Raw genomic sequence first — 19,395 nt, forward strand, 5'->3', positions numbered from 1 at the left:
GAAGGACAAGGTTAAAATGTTTGTAGGATCCCCAGATGGTCCCAAGCACGCTTCTCCAGAAGCATTCATATACCTAGATGGTGATGCTTCTATTTAAGCTTAAAGTAAGTAAATAAATATACTAAATTAATTAAACTGATCAGTTTGTGATCTTAAAAATGCAGAATTATGCTTACACAATTAGCTGTTTCTGAGCCTTATTTAAGGCATAAGACAGAAGAAAAATAATACTGCTTTACTTTGTGCACAGGACTCGTCCTGGAGCTGGAGACTTCAGGATGGCTTAACACCATTTCATACTTCTATCCCTACATGCTGCAAAGGCCAGGCCCTCCATATGTACCCCTACTACTGCCACCTCTAGTAACCACATCATCCAATCCTGTCTAGAAAATTTCTCTTTCTGACAAAAAGAAAGCTTTTTCACCCCATTTAACCCATATTGGAAAGCAGTAACAGAATATCAGTTGTTTAGTGCATGACTATATATCCAGGGCAAAGTGGTAACAGGCTGCTTTAGAGAAGGTGAAGTGTCATGTTAACATATTATATTCCAATATTAATAATTTGATTTAATATTTAATATTTCCTTTTTAGTGTTTAGATAAGAATTCAGCAAGTTTTCTCAATCATCTCCCACACGTCAGCTTCTTGAATATTGTCTGCCCTGTCCTTCACAGCACTTATTCACACATTAGGAAAATATTGACATGGTGTCACTATCCTATTTGTGCAAAGGTCTCCTCTGCTATTGACACGTCTGTTCCTTTAATCAGCCCTAAGAGTGCTGATGTGTCATACAATCTGTGACAGACTTTTATAAGCCCAACCCAGTAGCTCTGAAAACTCCCAGTGACTGAAGTGGGAGTTTAAAATGTGTAAGGGCAGCAGGATCAGAGCAGCTCAAGCAAATGATCCCTGCCTACATTCACAGAGGACAAAGTGAAAACTCTTGACTTTTAAAAAGAGTTTTACTTACTGGGACTTCCAGCACCCTATTTTTCATCACTTTTTGGCTTTACATAGCCAATGATTATTCTGATTAAGAAAGTGCTTGACTTTGTTTTCATTCAGGGTAGCAGAAAAACTCTTATTAGCATACTACACAGTGGTTCCTGGGAATTCAACTGCTTCCAGGTTTCGAGGATCAGGCCCTGATTGATCTCATTTCAGGAAATCTTGAGACTGGAAAAACTGGCTTTTTGCCAGAAAATGAGTCGAGTAGATTATGTTGCTTAGACCAAACAGATTAGGCCCATCCTCCAGAGCTTCGTGATCAGTTAAAGATGTTCTTCTTCAAGACACTTTTGTCCCAAAGCAGCGCTTATGTTCCCCCCCTTTTTACTGCTCTGTGTTTGTCATTAATAAAACTTGGCATATATTTGCTTTCTGTTTCTGAAAGAGTTTTTTCCTTATTTAAAGAAGTTTAAAAGTGTGTCCATTACCCTTCACTGGCACAGGACTGTAGACTGGGCAGCCAAGCAATTGTAATCCAGCCAGTAACTCACTGAGCTCCTGAGCAGACGAGTCAGACAAAGCTCTCACTGTGAGCGATGCTGGGATTCATTTCTGAAGAAAGGCTTGTGGGAGAAAACATAAATACAGGACTATCGAGTTGTTATTCATTTCAGCCTTTTCCCCTACTCTTGTAAAAGGGATTGTTCTTATACTGGACACTGCAGAAGACAGTAGTGGGTGTTTGCTAGGCTCCTGGTGACTTTAAGAGCTACTGAGAGCTTTCAGTAAGTTGTATGAGAATGAAATCTCACCCATTTATTACCATCCTGGTTTTGCTACCTCGTGATAAATGCATGAGCTGTACCACAAGGCAGACACATTACATGTTATTTGTGTTAAAACGGCAGGGATATTCCTCCCGCCTTAGGAAGCAAACTAACTGGCATTTAAGTGAAAAGCTTCATTTTCCACTTCTTACCTGAGCAATGGATTCAGGCAGACAACTCTGGATTTTTGGGTGTCTAAATCAGGTAATAGAAAAACCCCTCTCTCTTCCCTTATGAAGACAGCTTCTCCTCCTAACTTGTTTTTGGTGGGAGACTGAATGCTTTCAGCTCCCCCACCCCATCCAGACTGGTTTCAGAAGTTTTGCAATGCTGAAGCAAACTAAGGGAGGAAACAGCGCAGATAACGACGAAGGAGTGTCAAATAACAGCCTTGCATACACCATACTGAACAAGGACTTTCTAAAGGCTGTGTTTTATTTTGATGGGGTGTGTGTGCAATTTAGACTCTGTTTAGCTTTTAAACTGGCAGTGAAAGGACAAAATGGAGCAAGTTAAAGTACACGTTCACTTGGGTGCATCTCACCTTCAGCACTGTTCTGGTGTTTTGTTGCTACATTTTAAGAAGAAAAACTACAATAAGAATGGTTTCAGGGCATAAAGCTTAGATTTAGGAGTGAAATTTCTCAAAGCTTCAGAGTATGTGAAATGAAAAATGTGGTTCTGCCTGTTGTGGAGGTGAGGGAGGAGAGCAGTTAAACTGTAGACCTCAGTTTTCTTCATGTCCTGGCACAGTCTGGGCTCTGGGTTTTCGTTTAGCCCTGCACATATCTGTTCAGCTGCTTGCTTCTCTCCTGGGTATGCAAGAAATGGAAGGTTTTGAGGAGGAGAGGAATTTATGTAATTATCAAATAGAGATATTTTATTGTTTTTTTTTTTCCTTGAAGTGTCACAAAATCAGAAAACAAATGGGGGAAACAGTCATTGCGACATCTTGTCAGTTCTACTCTGCCTTTCCTCCCGCCCTCACAGGCTGCGCTGAAATGCAGCTATCTGCAAATCTGTAAGGTATGAATCATCTCACACATTGCCGAGGTGAAACCTGACAACTATTTAACAGCACCGCTGCAACACTATGGAACATTTTAAGACAGGAAATTAAGAATACCTGAGCCAACTAAAGCCACAGGGGGAAGTTTAGATGGACAGAATTTAATTACTCATGTTGGAATTTGGCCAGGACACCAAAATTTACACCCCAGCCCTCCTGTAAAGTGCCATCAGACCTTTAATACTAGCAACTGGTCAAAACATCAGCTTTAGATCTGCTCCAAACGAGAACAGCACTAAAAGTTGTCTAAGACCTACTGAGGTATTTATTTAATACTGACTGACAGGAAAGACTGCAACATCCCGAGTCAAGCAAACCAGCTATAGTACAACAGGAAAAATACCTTTCCTAGCAGCACTGGAGGCTTTTCTTCTCCAGAGGTAGCTTAATAATCTTAATATTTTTAGGAAAATTCTCTGCATTTTCAGAAATGCATCACGTGACTTGGGAGTGTCCCCATCCCCCTGTCCCCTGTCCCCCCCGCCTTTTCATTATCTCAAAAGTCAAAGTATCCTTGTGCTGCCCTTGCAGAGCCCCCAGATATACTTGAGTGCTCAGCCTCTTTATTGCCATTTATACCGTGGAAAAGAGGCACACCATAGTGAATAACAGTGTGTTGACTGGAAAGGGAATGTTAAAGCCTGAAAGTCCATACTTTTTCACTTCTCACATTATTTTTCTAAAGAAAGCTGTATGCTATTTAATGTTTATTTGTGGGGAAGAGGAAAAATCCTGTGGGTTATCTTTTCTAGAAGTGTAGGATTTCTACAAATCAGAATTCTTGAAATTCCTTAGGCTGAGGAATTATGTCAGCCCTGAAAAGCATGGATTCATTACTCACATCTTGTTACTCTGTTGACATAATTCCCTAACAGACTGGGACATGAGGTGTCCCAGTTTGATACTTCAACCTACAGTCACTGCTTTTGCCTTCTTTAAATAGTAAACAATTCTGTGTCTGAGTTCCTGTTTTCAAAAGTCCTTTGAGCAGTGAATCTATGCAAAAAAGAAAATCTGGGTTAGCTGTGGGCCACCAGCAATTTATCAAGCAGTATTAGTTATGTCTGTGGGATATTTTTCATTATCTGAGGATTATTAATAGAGACACTATATAAATGGTGATTATTCCTTGACTAATAATTGAGATAATATTGATATGAAGTCTAGTTTCATTAACACCTTAGTAAAGAGACTATGATGGGAAGGGTATTTTTTTCCCTCCAATTTGTAATCAAAAGTTAAATAGTAAAATCAGCCTTTACTTATAACAGAGGTTGCAGACTTTGGGAGTTGGCAGAGCCAGCTTCTGGGCTGCTGGGAGCCAGACTCTTTTTGATCTTCTTATTGAATGGTTTCCTTTGATCACCTAGACAATAGATCATAAAAGAACAGAGCTTTTACCCATATCTCCCCAAATTTGCAGGTAAATAATGAGATGGTCTGAACTGAGGCTGGAGTGTAAGATTTTTAACAAACAATTCTTCCCTTTGAAGTAGACTTAATAAAATTAGCATATAAATGAGCAATGCTGCTACATAAGGACATGTGGCTGAAGAAGAGGGATAATTGGACTGAGTGGGTTAGTTTCTAAATGAGGTCGTTTGCTAAATAACCCACAGTTAGACTACAGGTGTGTTGGTTTTGTGAGTGGGAGATGAGGTTTGAACAATAGGGTATGCTCAAGGTGGGGACCCCCAGCTGGTGTGGGTGAGGACTGGAGCTTTGTAGCTGGCCTGGAAAGCACAAAGTTGGGTGGGAGGCAGAGCAGATGCAGGCCATGCCTCTGTGGGAAGAGGTATCCTAACCGATGCTGTAATGTCAGGATGTGGTCCATTATACCGATATTTGTCTTCATCATTTTCAAGTATGCAAAGCTATTCAGTATGCTAATTCATACATCTCTGGAGGTCCATTTGCTATGCCTGTGAAGAAGGACCATTATGCTGAAGTGTCTGCCAGGGGCTGCACAGGTTAAACTCACCAAACTCAGAAAGCTAGAACAAGGGTTTAGTGTGGTTGTAGCAGGTTAACATTAGGATCTTTGAACCTCACAGCTTTTGATTTCACCAAAATCAGAGGAATTACCTATCCCAATGGGAAACTGACACCTCATTACAGGTACCTTGGACTCTCTTCTCTCTGTGTGTCTGGGACAGCCCCCCTGGCACCAAAATGACTTTGTCATTCCATGGCAGGGACACATGGCTGGAACTCTCCCAGTAGCTCAGGTGTTCCCTGATTTACTAAATGAAAAAGAAGTTACATAATTAATGTGTAAAATTAAATCCATTAAATAAAATAAATGAAGTTAATTAAGTAATTTCGTTTTGAGTCAGGTTTCAACCAGAATTTCTTAGTGTGCTTGAAAGAATCATGCTCAGTTCACTGGAGCTTGATACTTGGGGCAATTCACTTGGGGCTTCTTTATTCATTCTGACAAAAACTGAACTTGAGATTGACAGGGGACAGTAGATGGGAGGGAGAGTGATCCCTAAGTCACCTGAATGGCCAACAAGATAGTGTTGTGGTACAAAAACCCAAGCTCAGATCTCCCCTTTGACTAGTTTGAAGGAAAGACATGGACTAAATTTCTGCACAGAGCACCAGCATCCTTTGGATCTGTTAGTTGTCCTTTGGCCCAGGTACTCTTGAGATCATCTTTGCCCTTCAACAGGAAGTGAGATCACCCTCCCTCTAGTGTAACCCTCATGTAACATATGAGGGTGAGTACTGAATCCAGCTCTTTCACATTTTAAGTGAGTGTTAAGGGCAACATTTTTGCCAAGATACAAATGACATTTCAGTCTCTTGTGACTGTAACATGAAAAAAGGGTCTGTATGTCAGATTTTCCCCCATCATAACTCTTCTTTCCTGCCTTCAGAGACCTGTTAGGACAGGACTCCATATTACTGGTGTGTGCAGCATCTCTCTGGGCTCTTCCATTCACTGGTGGAGCACAGTCAGAGGCTTTTTAATGGGGTGAAGATGGGCACAATGGGCTGCAGCAGCCAACAGGGAAGAGCCAAGTACCTTCTCTGACACAAATCTTTGATGCAAGAAGAGGGTTTGGGGAGGTTTTGTGAAGGTGCTTGAGGCTGGAGAGCTCTGGGTGGATATGGACAAAGAGAATTTCATGCAGAGCATTAGAAAGAGGTGTAGCGTACTAGAGGCTGGGGGTTCTCCAGGTGGGACCTAGGCACGTTCATGAGAAGGATCAAGGGTTGTAGATGATTGTAATGGATGATTTGGAAGCAGGAGTTTGGCACAGGAGGTAGGAGGGGCTAGGGTGGGGAAACGATGGGCACCAAAGGAAATGGATTTATTAAACACATCTTAGATGTTGGATTTGAGGCAAGAGAATTTACTGCCCTCACCCACCTTTCGTACTGGCAGTAGGAGTAGCCTATCCCAACCAAACAGAGCTGATTTGTGTCAGAAGAATTGATTTGAACTTTTTCTGCACTTCTGAAATCTTTCTGTCCTCACCTTTTATATTTATTAGTTCAAAGTGATTCACCAAAAGTTGACCTGAATTCTCAAACTGCGTTTCTTCTGGCAAATAAACTCTTCACTAAAAACATATGTGCCTGTCACTACACTAAGTGCATGCAGTCTATTTACTTGCTGTTGGGCTGATGGCTGGCCCTTTCCCAACAGTGCAGAGGAGATGGAAGGCATTAAGAAAAGCCCTGAATATTGCTGGCTGAATAGTCTGCAAAAAAAAAAAAAAAAAGCTAGGGAGGATAGGAGTGAAATCCTAGCGCTGTGAGTGGCACTTGGAGAATTTTGCTTCAAAGTTTCTATTAAAAAAGAAAAAAAAGAAAATCAATGAAAGCCACCCAAATAAAACCCATGCACAGCACTTTGAAACCACACCAGTGTGCCTCACAATGCATGGGATTGTAAAAATAAATAAAGAAAAGTGCCTTAGTCATAGGCAATGCACTTTAATGGCTCAGCTTAGTGTGGAATAACCTCATGAATACACATTCCAGAACTGGCCTCTTCATCACATGGAGGAAAGGAGCAGACGAGCTGCAGATAGAGAGGCACATCATATGCTAAGACTCCACTGCCTGGCTGCAGCTCTAGTACACCTACTGTCCCTGCAGAGACTCTTACACAGTGGGACTGAGGCTAGCCTTGCGCTGATGTGCTTCTCTGAAACCTACAGGAAGAAAGGATGGGTAAACAGGACCACTGAACATGAAGTTGTTGCTCAACGCCACCTTTGGTAGAAGACACAGAGGTCCTCGACAGAGCTACTGGTTCAGTTCGAGGTATTTTAAATAGCAAAGAGGGGGTGAGGAGACAGAGAATAATGACAGCTTCAAAAAGGGACTGAACTGTGCTGTGCCAATAGCCTGACTTAGATACACCAGCAAGAGTCACGTAAAGAAGGACAGGACTAGCCTATGCTGTCCTTAGGCTAGTGTAGTAGGATTAGAAAATGGATGTATATCCTCTAAATGCATTTCCCAGTACAAAGTGCAGGTCGGTGCCTCAGGCAGGTGGCAAGGCACAGGAGGGAGTTTCTAGAGTTTCAGTGGGGTAGGAGGTGTTTAAGGAGTTAAAGGGGTTAAAGCAGGCAACACCTGCTCCTGGGGCTTCCCTAGAACCAAACGTCCCTAGAACTGAAAACATATCTCACGGGATGATGAAGAGTGGAACAGAAAAAGAGTGGGTTTGGTTTTTTTTTTTCCACACAGGGGGGTCCATTTGGTAGTACAGGGAGGGAAATATTTCCCTAGGAAAGAGGAATAATCATCAAGGAAAGATGTGGGAAACAGAGAAATCACAGGCTGAAGTAGGCTTAGTAGGAAAACAACTGGGGGTTTGAAAAATTACCAGAAAAGTGATATTCTCAAGAGTACAAGCAATAGCACAGGCTCCACTGAAAATGAGGTTAGTTTTGGAAATTAACATCACATCTGTCTAGTTCCAATAAGCCTTGTCCATTTAAAAATGGAACTCATGCCACAAGATACCTGCTATAAATAATCAAATACATCATAACCTGGACATATCCTCTATGTAGAATAATCCTGCTATAAAAACTGAGAATAAAGGAATTTGCTGGATGACTAGCACTTAAGAAATTGTTCCCTGGTGGGTTATTTGAAACCTATTCTCTACTTCAGTAGGAGTTTATGTTGAATAACTCACAGCTGTGGATATACCTGCACAATGGAATCTAATACTACTAATAAAGGGGTCCAAATTGGCACAGCTCCAGTCAGGACTCATTAATGTTAAGACATACAAGTGTCTCGGGTCATGTAAAAGGCTGAGTGACTTCAGCGCAGAACCATGGATGCTTGGGTGGAGGGGTGGTACCAGGTGATGAAGGATGGGACAGGGGTAGCTAACGCTGAGCTGTGTGTGCTGTGCCCCTCACCAGGGCACCTTGTGCCTCCTGTGAGGAGCCATGGGTGTGCCACAAGGCCAGCTGAGCTCAGAAGCCTTTTATCTTTGCATAGAATGTGGGGTCCTCAGCGCAGTCCTTTTGTGGGAATCTTCAGAACCTGGATTTAGGAACAGCAAAAAGGGAGAAGGAGTCGGTCCTGCTTACTGCCCTGTATGCACCGAAAATGCAATAAAACCACCCAGGTACACAACAGCTGAGTTATGTGAGGGCTGTTCAGTTCTGGTCACATTTAAAATACCAGCTGCCACAAGAACATCCCAAGATGTAAGCACAAACTCACCTGGAAAGCCAGAGCTGACAACTCTTTATGATTTGTAGTTTTTTTCCCTTATTGTGACTCACCTGGATTAGTCTGTTTTCAGATACTGAAGGGAACTAGGGAAGGGAGGAGAGGAGAAAGATGGAATAACTGATGCTTTGGGTGCTCTATATCACTTGTATGGCCTTCAAGCTACCTCTGTGCAATGTTTACAGGCATACTTCTATAGAGAGCTGGGCAGGACATGATCTGTGTAATTCACTCTGCAACATCGTGGCTTAGTCAGGAGCCTTGAGAAAGTAACCTCATCAGCTAAATCAGAGGCGCTTATATCTGATATTCAGCTTTTAACTACAGCATTTTTTAAGCATTTGTTTAAAATCAAAACCAAATTTGCGGTGCTTGTAGCTTCGTGAAAATCAAATCTGGAAAAAAAAAAATCAAAATGTAGGTTCAAATGTCAATATTTGGAAGTAACCAAAAGAAAAGTGGAGTCAAACCAAATGAAAAGTTTCTGGTTTAATAAAATAAAAAATTTAAGAAATCATGATTTTGGGGATTATTATTTTTGTACATCTATTCTAGCTGTTTCATAGAAGCCTGCAGTCACAGGCAGAAAAGTCAAATGGCCACAAACCTTCCCACTGGGGAAGCACCAGTTTGTTGGAGATTGAGAGGTGCTGGGGGTGAGGTATAGGTGACCTGGTGTAACAGTCCCAGAATAGCTGTGACTGCAGCCAGGCCTTTGATGTGACAAAATGACTCCACTGGTTTCAAGGTAAGACTGCCCATGAGTCTCGTTTATTTTATGTCAAAGGTTATTTCAAATTAATCAATCTGTTAATCAGTTAAAGGAGATTGTTGCAGTTAAAAAAACAGAACAGTTTTGTGTTGACCTCTGTTATCACAGATTATTAAAAAAAATCTATTAATAAAATTAATAAAAAGTAAAATAAATATTCCATTTCCTTTTCAAATCTTGGTCTTGCACCTATGTGCCCACCCTGGTACTTGGCACCGCCTGCATGAGGCCCACCTCTGGAAGGTTTCCTTCATTACTGATTGCAGTTTTCTTCCTCAGTATATGGGCTTCTCTTGGAAACTGCTCTCTTGTAGAGTGCCGCTTTCTGAAGTGACAGACTGCTCAAAGGCAATCAGTACAGAGACCTCTCCTTCCCTCCCCAGCAGTTCCTCTCCCTACTTGAGAACTGGCTATACTGCAGGTCTCACAATAAAATCATACTTGACAACTCTGTTTCCATTTGAAAAGCGCACATCCCACTATTGCATGGTCTTCAACTTAAAAACATTGCATCTCTGTGGAGTACCACTGTTCAGTTACTCATTATAAACTGACCATTAGTATTTTTTCCCCTCCCTCACAGGAATGCAGCTGGCATCTGCAGCAAAGCCAAATGTTGCTGTGTGAAATTTGTGAGTTAGGCCCTTCTCAAGGGAGTTCTGGAGTTCTGTCTCAAAAGAAAGACGGGGGGGGGGAGGGATGGATATTTAAAAATAATATATTTTCTGGGAGAAAGAAAGCGGATTTAGGTTATATTTTTCTGAGCCCTTAGGCTGAAATACCAGCAAAACATGGAAGTTTGTTAAGCAAAGCCAACCTGAAACTTCCTATCCCTGTTGACATAAAGCAGAAGAGTTAGTTGTGATATGTAAAAATGAAATTGCATTGCTCCTACAAAGCTTGGGAACCACAATAAAGGCTCTTGATCACTGTCCAGGGACACCTTAGCTATGAGCCCCACTCCTATAAATTGAACTCCTGTAGCACTTCACACCTCATTCACATCAGAGGAGCTGGTGATTTAAGCACAGAGAAAGTCATAGAGCTGCTGAAAACCCTGTATGAAAAGATAGCTGTCTCAGCTGCTCACCTTTTGTTATCACCCTTTGGAACATGAGTTTAACCTGGAGGGGAGATTTCAAAGAAAACAGCTGAAAATTCCCTTTCAAAATGGAGTTTTCAGTCAAATGCAGACACAAGCCCCAGCATCCATTAGTTCCTAAATTTCACACCTTCTGACTGCTGAATTTGATCTCTCTTGGCAACCCAGGAGCAGCCCACCTTGGTTTTGATGAGTTTGTCTGCGTGGAGCACAGGTGAATCCTGCATTTTGTTTTACACGTAGCCAGAAGAAGATGGAAAGTTAAAAACTTTGGGCAAAGCAGCAAACAAATTTTCATAAGCTATCAAAGAGAGATGAAAGAAAATTGAATAGAAAAAAAACCTCAACCCAGCATCTGAAAGCACCAAACACAGTTCTTAAAAGCTTTTCCAGTATTCAGACCCCCCAAGAGATCACTCAGGGAGGATAAAACTCTATGTGATGAAATGAGGGTTGCAGACAAATGTGATAAGGAGTGTTAAATGCCTGCTTCATATCAAGCATTTACTAAAACGTTTCCTAATGCACTTACAAAGGAGACGCTAACTTTATACATTATAGCTGTTCAATATATAATTATACATAGTATCTCAGATGAATTCAGAGTTGTTGAGACAGAGCTATTAATTAAACTGGGGCAATACACAACTTGAAGATCTCCAGAGATTAGACAGAATTCATTTTAGCATGATATAAGAACTGCTTTGCTCTCCCCTATCCCCAGACACACTCTAACAACTGTTCTCATGCAATATCACAACTGGTAAGATCTTGGACACCTAAGAAGCATTTTTACCATAAAGCACTGCAAAAACTACAACACAAATAACCCAAACCCTAGACCTCTCCACCCTCGTAAAATCCCCCCCCAGCCATGCACAGAAAGAAAATGAAAACAACCTGAAGAGTTTTAGACTCCCCTTATGAGCACAGACTTAAAGGATCCTAAGTGGGGATGTCCAACAGGCATGGAAGCGCCCTCGGTGAACATTTATCTGCATTCAGCTGAAGCACACACTAATGTGCTGTAACAGCATTCAGCACCTGAGCTATCTGGGATGCATTTAGTAACATATCCAAACAGAAGCTTATCAATCTCTTCCTGCTGCTTGTAAAGTTGATGGAAGTACAGTCAGGAGTTTCTTGGAGAGCTGGGGTGGTTGTGCTCTGTTGTGCCTAGATTTATAAAGTTTTGATTCTGTGTGCACAAGTGTATTATTCTCTGATGTCATCTTTACTGCATAATGGTGTTTTAAAGTGTGCTTATGGATTAAGTCTGCACATAGACCCATTAAAATTATTTCTTGGTGTAAGGGATATAGTTCTTTTATTTCAGAACTGATTCATAGGGTCATAGAAGAAATGCTCCTGCAGTTAGATTCCTCCATCACTGTTCCAAATAAAGCCTCTCCCTTGAAAAGAACTGGTACTAGTGGCTGTCAAAATAACACACTAAATTAGAACAGATTTTAATACTGTGAGTGTTAGTGGAAATTCATATTTTCTCATGAAACATAGCAGCATGGTCCATACATTTAGAGACTTCCAAAAGTGACTCTTTATCCAAAGGTACCATCTGCCATTCTCCAATGCTGGGGTACCACCAGTCTTCCTGGTAGAAGCATAATGATACACCAGCATAACATCAGTTCTGTGGGATGTTAAATATTCAGTAGCTCCTCTTACCTAGTAGAAGATTTGGGTCTTAGCCTTGTATAAAAATATGCTGTCAAAAAACAAGAAAAAACATACAAATCATCCAGTCCTACACAGTAAAACCAACTGCTGGGGTTACATGAGCCCCAGGGCAGCTTTAATTTGGACATGTAATGTATCACCATAGGGCTACTTGATCAGAGTTGCAGTCTCAGTAAATTTTTTCAGGACTATTCAATTTCCATTAGCAGTTTCTCCAGGATATATTAGGCACAAACTGGGTATCCTTCAATATCAATCATCCATGTTTTCTCTTTCATCCTGTCTTTGCTAAAATGGGATTTTCATGGAGGTCATGAAATTGTAAAATTTAGCCTGTTCTTACAGCCCTTCTATCATTTAGGCTCCTTTAATGGTGTTTTGCAGCAGAAGCTGGGCAAGGAACCTCTCTCTTAGAGAAAACCCAGTAATGCCCAGTGTTTTGCCATTCCATTCAGTGTTTTCCTTCCCCTCTAGCCACATCTCTTTCTGCACACTTCAAGACTTGTTTTCCTTGGCAGCTCTCTGGTCATTGGGTACTTTTGCTCTGTTCCCCAAGGACGTAAGTTGGCTACACTTCCCTAATGTGTGAGTGTAGCACCTTCTTCAGGACCAAGGTTACAAATCAGCCACTCATGACTTTCACAGAGCCTCATGATGCTGCAAGCATACAAATAATATACAAATCCCAAGGTCCCTTCCAGATTGAATTATCCTACGTTATTACATTCCTACACACCAATGCATAGATGATGAAACATGAGGACACCTTCTTTCTGAAAAGACTACAAAGCTGCAAATATTGCTTATGAAAAGGGAGAAAGTAGGAGCTTTAAGAACTGCTGTGTTCTCATGAGGTGCAGCTGGTGAGACCAGCCGATGGCTCATGTGAGGTGGGAGCTCTCTGGGAAGGGGACTCTGCTGACCCAAGCCCCAAAACAATATTAAGATTCCTAAACAAAGGAATTCAAAGAATAACAAAACCCACTAGTGCTTATTGCTCTTGCATGGTCCAAGTCCTTTGCAACAGCAACCAGCTCAGTTATCAGTGCTCTTACTCAGTCACTTTATTAATTATGTGATTCTACTTTTCTAAGTAAACTGCTGGAATTTCCTCTCTCTGATTTGTGAGGGCATTTCTCAGGGCCAGCATTTCCCTCCATTTTGCTAAAACAAACAAGAGCTTTCTCTTTGAATGTATTTCAGCATCATGAGATAAATTTCCTTCCTCCTTTTAATAACTGCAGGGCTCCCCAGAGGAAAGTGTCAACAGCATTATTTCCTTCCAATTTCTGAGAGAGATACAATGTTCTTGTAGGTGGTGAGATTAGATTACAGTAAAATTAATTGTTGGTTTCAAGCTTTCATTCTTCAGGCTGCAACCTCAGCTCTCATAAACCTGTTACTTCAACTCACCTGTGATCTTTATTCACGATTTCTACTTTCTGCACCAAATAGTTATGGAGCTACAGTGTCATTTAACTGCAACCCACACCCAAAAGGCATAAAGTCCAGTAGTTAATGTGATCATTGTACCTTAATTCTCTACCTGCAGGGAGTGTTCCCAAGGACAAGGCACAAACACATGGGTTCAGGCACACGAACACAGGCTCCTTCTCTATGACTTTACTGGTGTCATTTCAAACATGGTAAGAAAAGCTCATGTAGTAGCCCAGGGCATGGGGCTGAAGGAAGCAGCAATGCCGAGGCTGTGTGGTCAGCTGCTGCCCACCTCAAACCGCTTCACTGAGCCAGCCCATTTGCACATTTCTTTTATGAATAAATAAGTGAATAAATAAAATCAGCTAGCTCCGTCTGTTGTTCACCCCAAGCACAATAGGGTGGATTGATAGCTGGTAGACAGGGTTTTTGAGGAGATATGGAGAAAGTGTCCTTCCAGATTAATTCAAGGACGGCACTCTAAGGAGTCTGTTACCCATTTTTCAAGTGTTCCTATGTTTATTTACTGAAACAACAGGAGTAATATGACACCATAAATCTTTTAAAAATTGAAATAGTAGTGCCAGTTATGAAAGATTAATACTAAGCAACGCCTTTTAGAATGTGCTCATGGAAAAGTAATATGAATGATTAGTGTTTTTGAACATTAGAATTACAGTGTATAATTGTAATGTTATATCAGCTATATAGGAGCCTTAATGGAATACATTGTGAATTTAATTATTTACATGGAAAAATTGGGGCTGATATAGTCACTGAATGCTAGACATACAGCTTCTTACCTCCTGCAAATGCTACGAAGGAGCAACACTGCTATCTATGCTGATGCACTCAGTCATGTTTGCTATTTAGCTTTAAATTCTACCCTACAGTCGATATCCTTGTGCTCCAGTTCCTACAGAATACTGTAGCGCCTTTTAGGCTATCTTCCTGCAAGCCTATGATAGGTACCAAAATTCATCAAAGGAGGATTTTGTTTGCAGGAGAACAGGGCCCATGTTGGCAGCTGAGGTTCACCCTTCAGGCAGGGAGGGAGATGACTCCTGCTGAAGAACCAAGTGGCCATGCAGGGTGCTTTGTCCTGTATGTCTTCTCCAAAGGTGGTTTCAAAACTATTTGTTGGAATCACATTCAGCAAAAGCATGCTTAAATAGTATGTATGTATGCTTGGGAGGCACATTTCCCTAGAGTGGCTTCTGGGTATACATACAGCAACTCAGAAAAAAACCCAGGGGTTCTTCAGATGCTTTTATGATGTCAGCAATATTAAGAGTACAGTTTCAGTTAAGACCAAAACCTCACTCCCCTGCACAAAAGGCAGGATTGTGTAGATTCAGTACCTCTGTGTTGGTAATTCTCCCTGTATTTGCCACCTTGCAGGGCTTCTCAGCTGCCTTGGGATGCATGCGGGTGCCTCTGGGCTCAGCCGAGGGGCTTTACACACTGGGCTGTACTCAGAGTGGCTGCACCAGACCAGGGGGTTTGCTTGCTCCTGTGAACAAGTGATTTGACAGCAAAGGGAAGAAAAAAGGAGAATTTTTAAAACCCTCTCAGCCCCAGTTGAGGGACTCATCATAAAACTATGAGACAGAATTCAGCAGAGTGGAAATCCCTGCTCTGATAAGCCCAAGACCTGGAAGGCAAGGGATGCAGAGTTCAGGGTGGAGGGGCACTTGCTAGATGTCCTCACTCCCTTGTGCTCAGCTCTCACTGATGCTACCTACACGTGGTGTTACACATCATTAATATTAGAAAAAAGAGCTTCTAACCAAATTGAACTGTAAATGATTCACACCTGAAATGTAGATTTCCTTTTCTGCTGGAAGAAGACTGTATTTCAGTGAAACACCAATTCCAAAAATTCCTAGTGCATCATCCTGCACATGGGTTTCTGTCTTTTGCATGCAAAGAACTGTAAATGCACCATATAAGAGCATATTTGTTAACACAGTTTATTGGCACACTTATTGGCAAAGCATACATAAAATACAGTTGTATTATATAACACACTGACTCACTGTGTCTTTACATGGTGAATTGAACATATTAATATGTAAATGAAAAAATTAGTTTCTCTTATAAAGTTTCACATAAATACACCAGAATCAAAAAAAAAACCGACCAAACAAAAAAAACCCAAACAAACCCAACCAAAACCAAAACCCAAAAGAAAAAAAAAGTTAAACCAGAAAAAGGTTTGAGGGCTTTACAAAAATATTATACAAGAAATATACTATGAAAAGAAATAACAACAAAGCCAACTCAGGTACAATAACAAAAACACAAAAGTTTTAGATTTATTAAGCTGCCCACAAAGTTAATGGATTACATGGCTTTAAAATATCTGGATCAACAGCAATTTTACAAAGCATAAACTCTCATAGGACTGGGTGTCTTTTTCCACATAAAAATATTTCTCATGTCTTTGATGAAAAAAAGACATTTCTTGTTTCAGTATTTTGTATTAAATGATGGAACGAGAATCTACTGGCATCAGCTAAACATAAATGAAAAATGCTGGATCCTTGAAATGTTTAACCGATGAAAGAAAAGTTAAGGAAAGAACAAAAGTTACTTTAAATTACTTTTCCTTAAAAACTGATCTTTTTCTGAAACAAGAAATTTCAGGTGCAAGTTGAAAAGCAGAAAATATATTACAATTGTAAAAAGTTTTACATAGTTACCTTAATGAGATCCTGAGCACTGATGACTTGTTTCAATATGGCCATTGTTTGATGAGGAAAAAAACAACCCCTTCCAATAAAATACATTGTCAGAAATTTGCCACGAGATGCTATTTCATTTTCAATTGTTTTAACTGAGGTCAGTGCCAGTATCACATTGCATGTGAATGCTTCCAAGAAATTTATATGGAAGCTTATACAAGAGTTTTCCCTAATTAAAAAAGTTGGATAGCTTTAGTTTAGAAAGAGATACTTTGAAATGATATCCATTGAAAGGTGTTTTTTTTAAATTTTACTTTGAGGAATGCTGTGCAACAGTAATTAATAACCCACTGACATACACTGCGGTGGGTACTGCTGCAGAACAACCTATTGGGAAGCTTGTGGTGTGGGGTTTTCAGATTTAGTCTCCTGGTTAGCAGGAGGTTTGCTGTTCCACGGGCTGTTATTTCCCAGTGCAGGTGAATTGTTGAAATCTTCTTCATCATCCATGCCATTTGCTGCATCATACTGTGTATTCTCTAATCTAGTGATAAGCCTTTCGTCTTCATCCCCAAATTCGCCGCCCATCAGAGTTGGTTCTCCTACCACCATCACATCCTGTGAACAGCACCCAATATTTGTTATATGGAAACCTTGAGAGAGAAAAAATCAACTTAAAAAAATCATGTTAGAGAATTTGCATCTCTTAACTTTGTGAAATTTGAACAACAGAGTTAAAAGTTCCTGCATAGTAGGAACCAGGAGACAGCTTACACCTTATTGCTAATTTTAATGAAAAGCTATAACACATCTCTCTAGTTGCATGCTTATGGCTCTGGATCTCAGAAACCCCAGAACTGAAAAGCTGGTAGTCTGAAACAAGTGCATGATTTTAAGCAAATAAGCAGGCCTTAAACTCCCGCTTGAAATATTTAGCCTTCATCCAGTAATTCTTTCCTGAGCCATTTTATTTGGAAAGGCATCAGGGTGCATCTCGGCTGGAACTTGGCGAGATGCGTATTTTAAAAGTAGTTTAAAAGAAACCACATTTCTTATCCTCAGACTTCTCCAATGTGGAGCACAGCACTCTAATAAAGATGGTAACTCTTATCCATAGTCAGCCAAGCCCTTTTACGCATCCAGTATACTTGACATTCTGCTACTTAATTATGGTAATTAATTTAGGTAAAGTTTTCGATAAAAACAATGTTCACACTGATTTGACAATTTGCATAGCTAATTAAGTCATTAGCAAAAACCTGCTGATTGCCAACAAGCCCTGAATTTACCATCTGTTATTTCATGGTGCCTGTCACCTAACTCCATGTAGGCAACCCTGCCGCCAATCTGTGCAGTAAGAGGACCAATCTGTCCAGCTGGTACCATAAAAGGAAGATGAAGAGTGCTAATTATAATTACACTGATGAAGCTAGTAGTCATCAAAAACTGAAGCATGCAAGAAAGAAAGAATTCATCTAATCACTGCTTTAAGTACAAATTGTCCTTCCATGAAAACAAGTAAACCGCCTACTGTACTCCAGTGCATCACAGATTTGCTGCAAAAAACCTAAGCAGCATGGGATAGAAAGGTGCAAACTTGAGATTGGAAAGCAAAGGTGCAAAGCCAGAGAGCTCTCTTGTTCTCTCTGTTCAACGGAATCAGGCTGTTGTGCTAACTGCTACAGAAATATGTGGGATGCATCTTTTCATGCAGCTCAGGTGGCACGGCATCAGCTAGCATTTGGTAAAAGTGCAGTAATTCCAGATGTCTAGCTTTGTACCTGCTGATTTAACAAGCCCTTCCAGGAATCCTAGCAATCAACAGAGTCAATAGACTCATATTTTAAAGGATCTGTTCCTCCTTAGGAATGTAAAAGCATTTGTAAAAAGCAAACAGAAGACAAATGTTTGCATTTAATCAGGTTTCTTTTTAATCAGCTATGTACCTCATTCACCATGAAACAATACCAATTATTTCCTGCAAGTATTTACAGTTTCTCATCCCTCAGCAAAGGCTGACATGCTGCAAAAGAATGTTTATATCATATTTTCAGCCTGTGCTATGTGAAAAATTTGTGACTAGATGGAAACTGTTGCATGATTTCTTCTTTACATTGTCTATATTTTGTTACTCCATATAGCTATAAAATGTTAAGTTAAATAAAACTCACAGATAGCTTTGCGACATAGAAGTTTAAAAGACAAAGGCGTTTATAACCAAAAGTTTATTCTAATTTATTCCACCCCTCTAAACAACAGACAGTGTGCAGTGTGCACTGCTGAACCAGACCTGACCCCATTGTATGGCGAGAGCGTTAATGGCAAGAGAGACCTGGCAGAGGATAGCAAGTTGGGTTTGAGTGTGCAGTGTGATACGGCAGGCAAAAAGGACCACAGTGGCTGAAATACAGAATCACAGACCGAGGTGGCAACAGTTCCTCTTACTTCAACGCTCTTGACTATGCACCTCAAGTTCTCCCTGTTGCCATACTAGCCAAAGGTCAGCAACCTAGATGAGACTTAGAGATGTGCATCAAAAATAACTGTGGGGCTAGAACAGCTGACTGGGGAGGCCATGTGAAGGAATTAAATATGTATTACATCCACCAAATGATTGGGAGGGGTAAATATGCTTAACAGCTACAAGTGCTGAAAGGAAGAGGACCACTTTAGGCCAATCTGATGAGCTGTGAACTAGGGTACTAAGATGACATTAAGTAAACAGAAATGTAATCCCCACTGCTAAAACAATATTCCTGTTACTGAGAACTGCAGACTGAGGATTAATGACCCCACTGGAACAGTGCTAGCTTTGCTGCTCAGGTCACCTAACACTGGGCTGGGAAAATCTGTCTGTGGTGGGAAACATTTTGCATCAGCGGGGAGATGCTCAATGACCTTGTAAGTATGTCCAGCTCTGATTTCTAAGACTCTTTACAAATAAGATTCCTTTATTATAATGACGCCCACTGAGAGGACAGTTTGCACTTCTCTTCATGCTACTGAGGATCTCTCTGTCTCTCTGGGAATTAAACTACAATTCTATTGAGGTTAGTGGAGTTTTTCCTTGTTCTACTTGAAAGATAGATATCACAGCATTAGTTACAGGACATTTGAAAAAATAGTAT

General features: G+C 40.7%; 1 protein-coding gene and 1 long non-coding RNA gene across 18 annotated transcripts in view; both read right to left on the reverse strand.

Annotated features, from left to right (window-relative positions):
* Positions 1-4,979: 4,979 nt before the first annotated feature.
* LOC130608611 (uncharacterized) lies at positions 4,980-11,460 on the reverse strand. The gene is made up of 3 exons (XR_008974583.1): positions 11,346-11,460; positions 10,434-10,467; positions 4,980-5,096 (listed from the first exon to the last, which is right to left on the reverse strand). It is a non-coding gene; the product is annotated as an uncharacterized LOC130608611 (long non-coding RNA).
* Positions 11,461-15,868: 4,408 nt separating this feature from the next.
* Positions 15,869-19,395, reverse strand: part of LDB2 (LIM domain binding 2) — a 402,626-nt gene continuing 399,099 nt past the window's right edge. For 9 of the 17 annotated variants that reach the window (XM_057426646.1, XM_057426640.1, XM_057426642.1 and 6 more), the window contains one exon: positions 15,869-16,885. In XM_057426646.1, coding sequence (XP_057282629.1) covers positions 16,655-16,885 — 231 coding nt within the window. In that variant the 3' untranslated portion in view covers positions 15,869-16,654. Of the gene's footprint in view, positions 16,921-19,395 lie in introns of all 17 variants that reach the window. The other 8 variants (XM_057426651.1, XM_057426649.1, XM_057426654.1 and 5 more) reach the window with 3 other exon arrangements.

Source organism: Pezoporus wallicus, unplaced genomic scaffold, assembly GCF_028554395.1.
Source record: "Pezoporus wallicus isolate ANWC-B61680 ecotype Strahan unplaced genomic scaffold, APGP_CSIRO_Pwel_v1 scaffold_13239, whole genome shotgun sequence".
Taxonomy (NCBI): Eukaryota; Metazoa; Chordata; class Aves; order Psittaciformes; family Psittacidae; genus Pezoporus; species Pezoporus wallicus.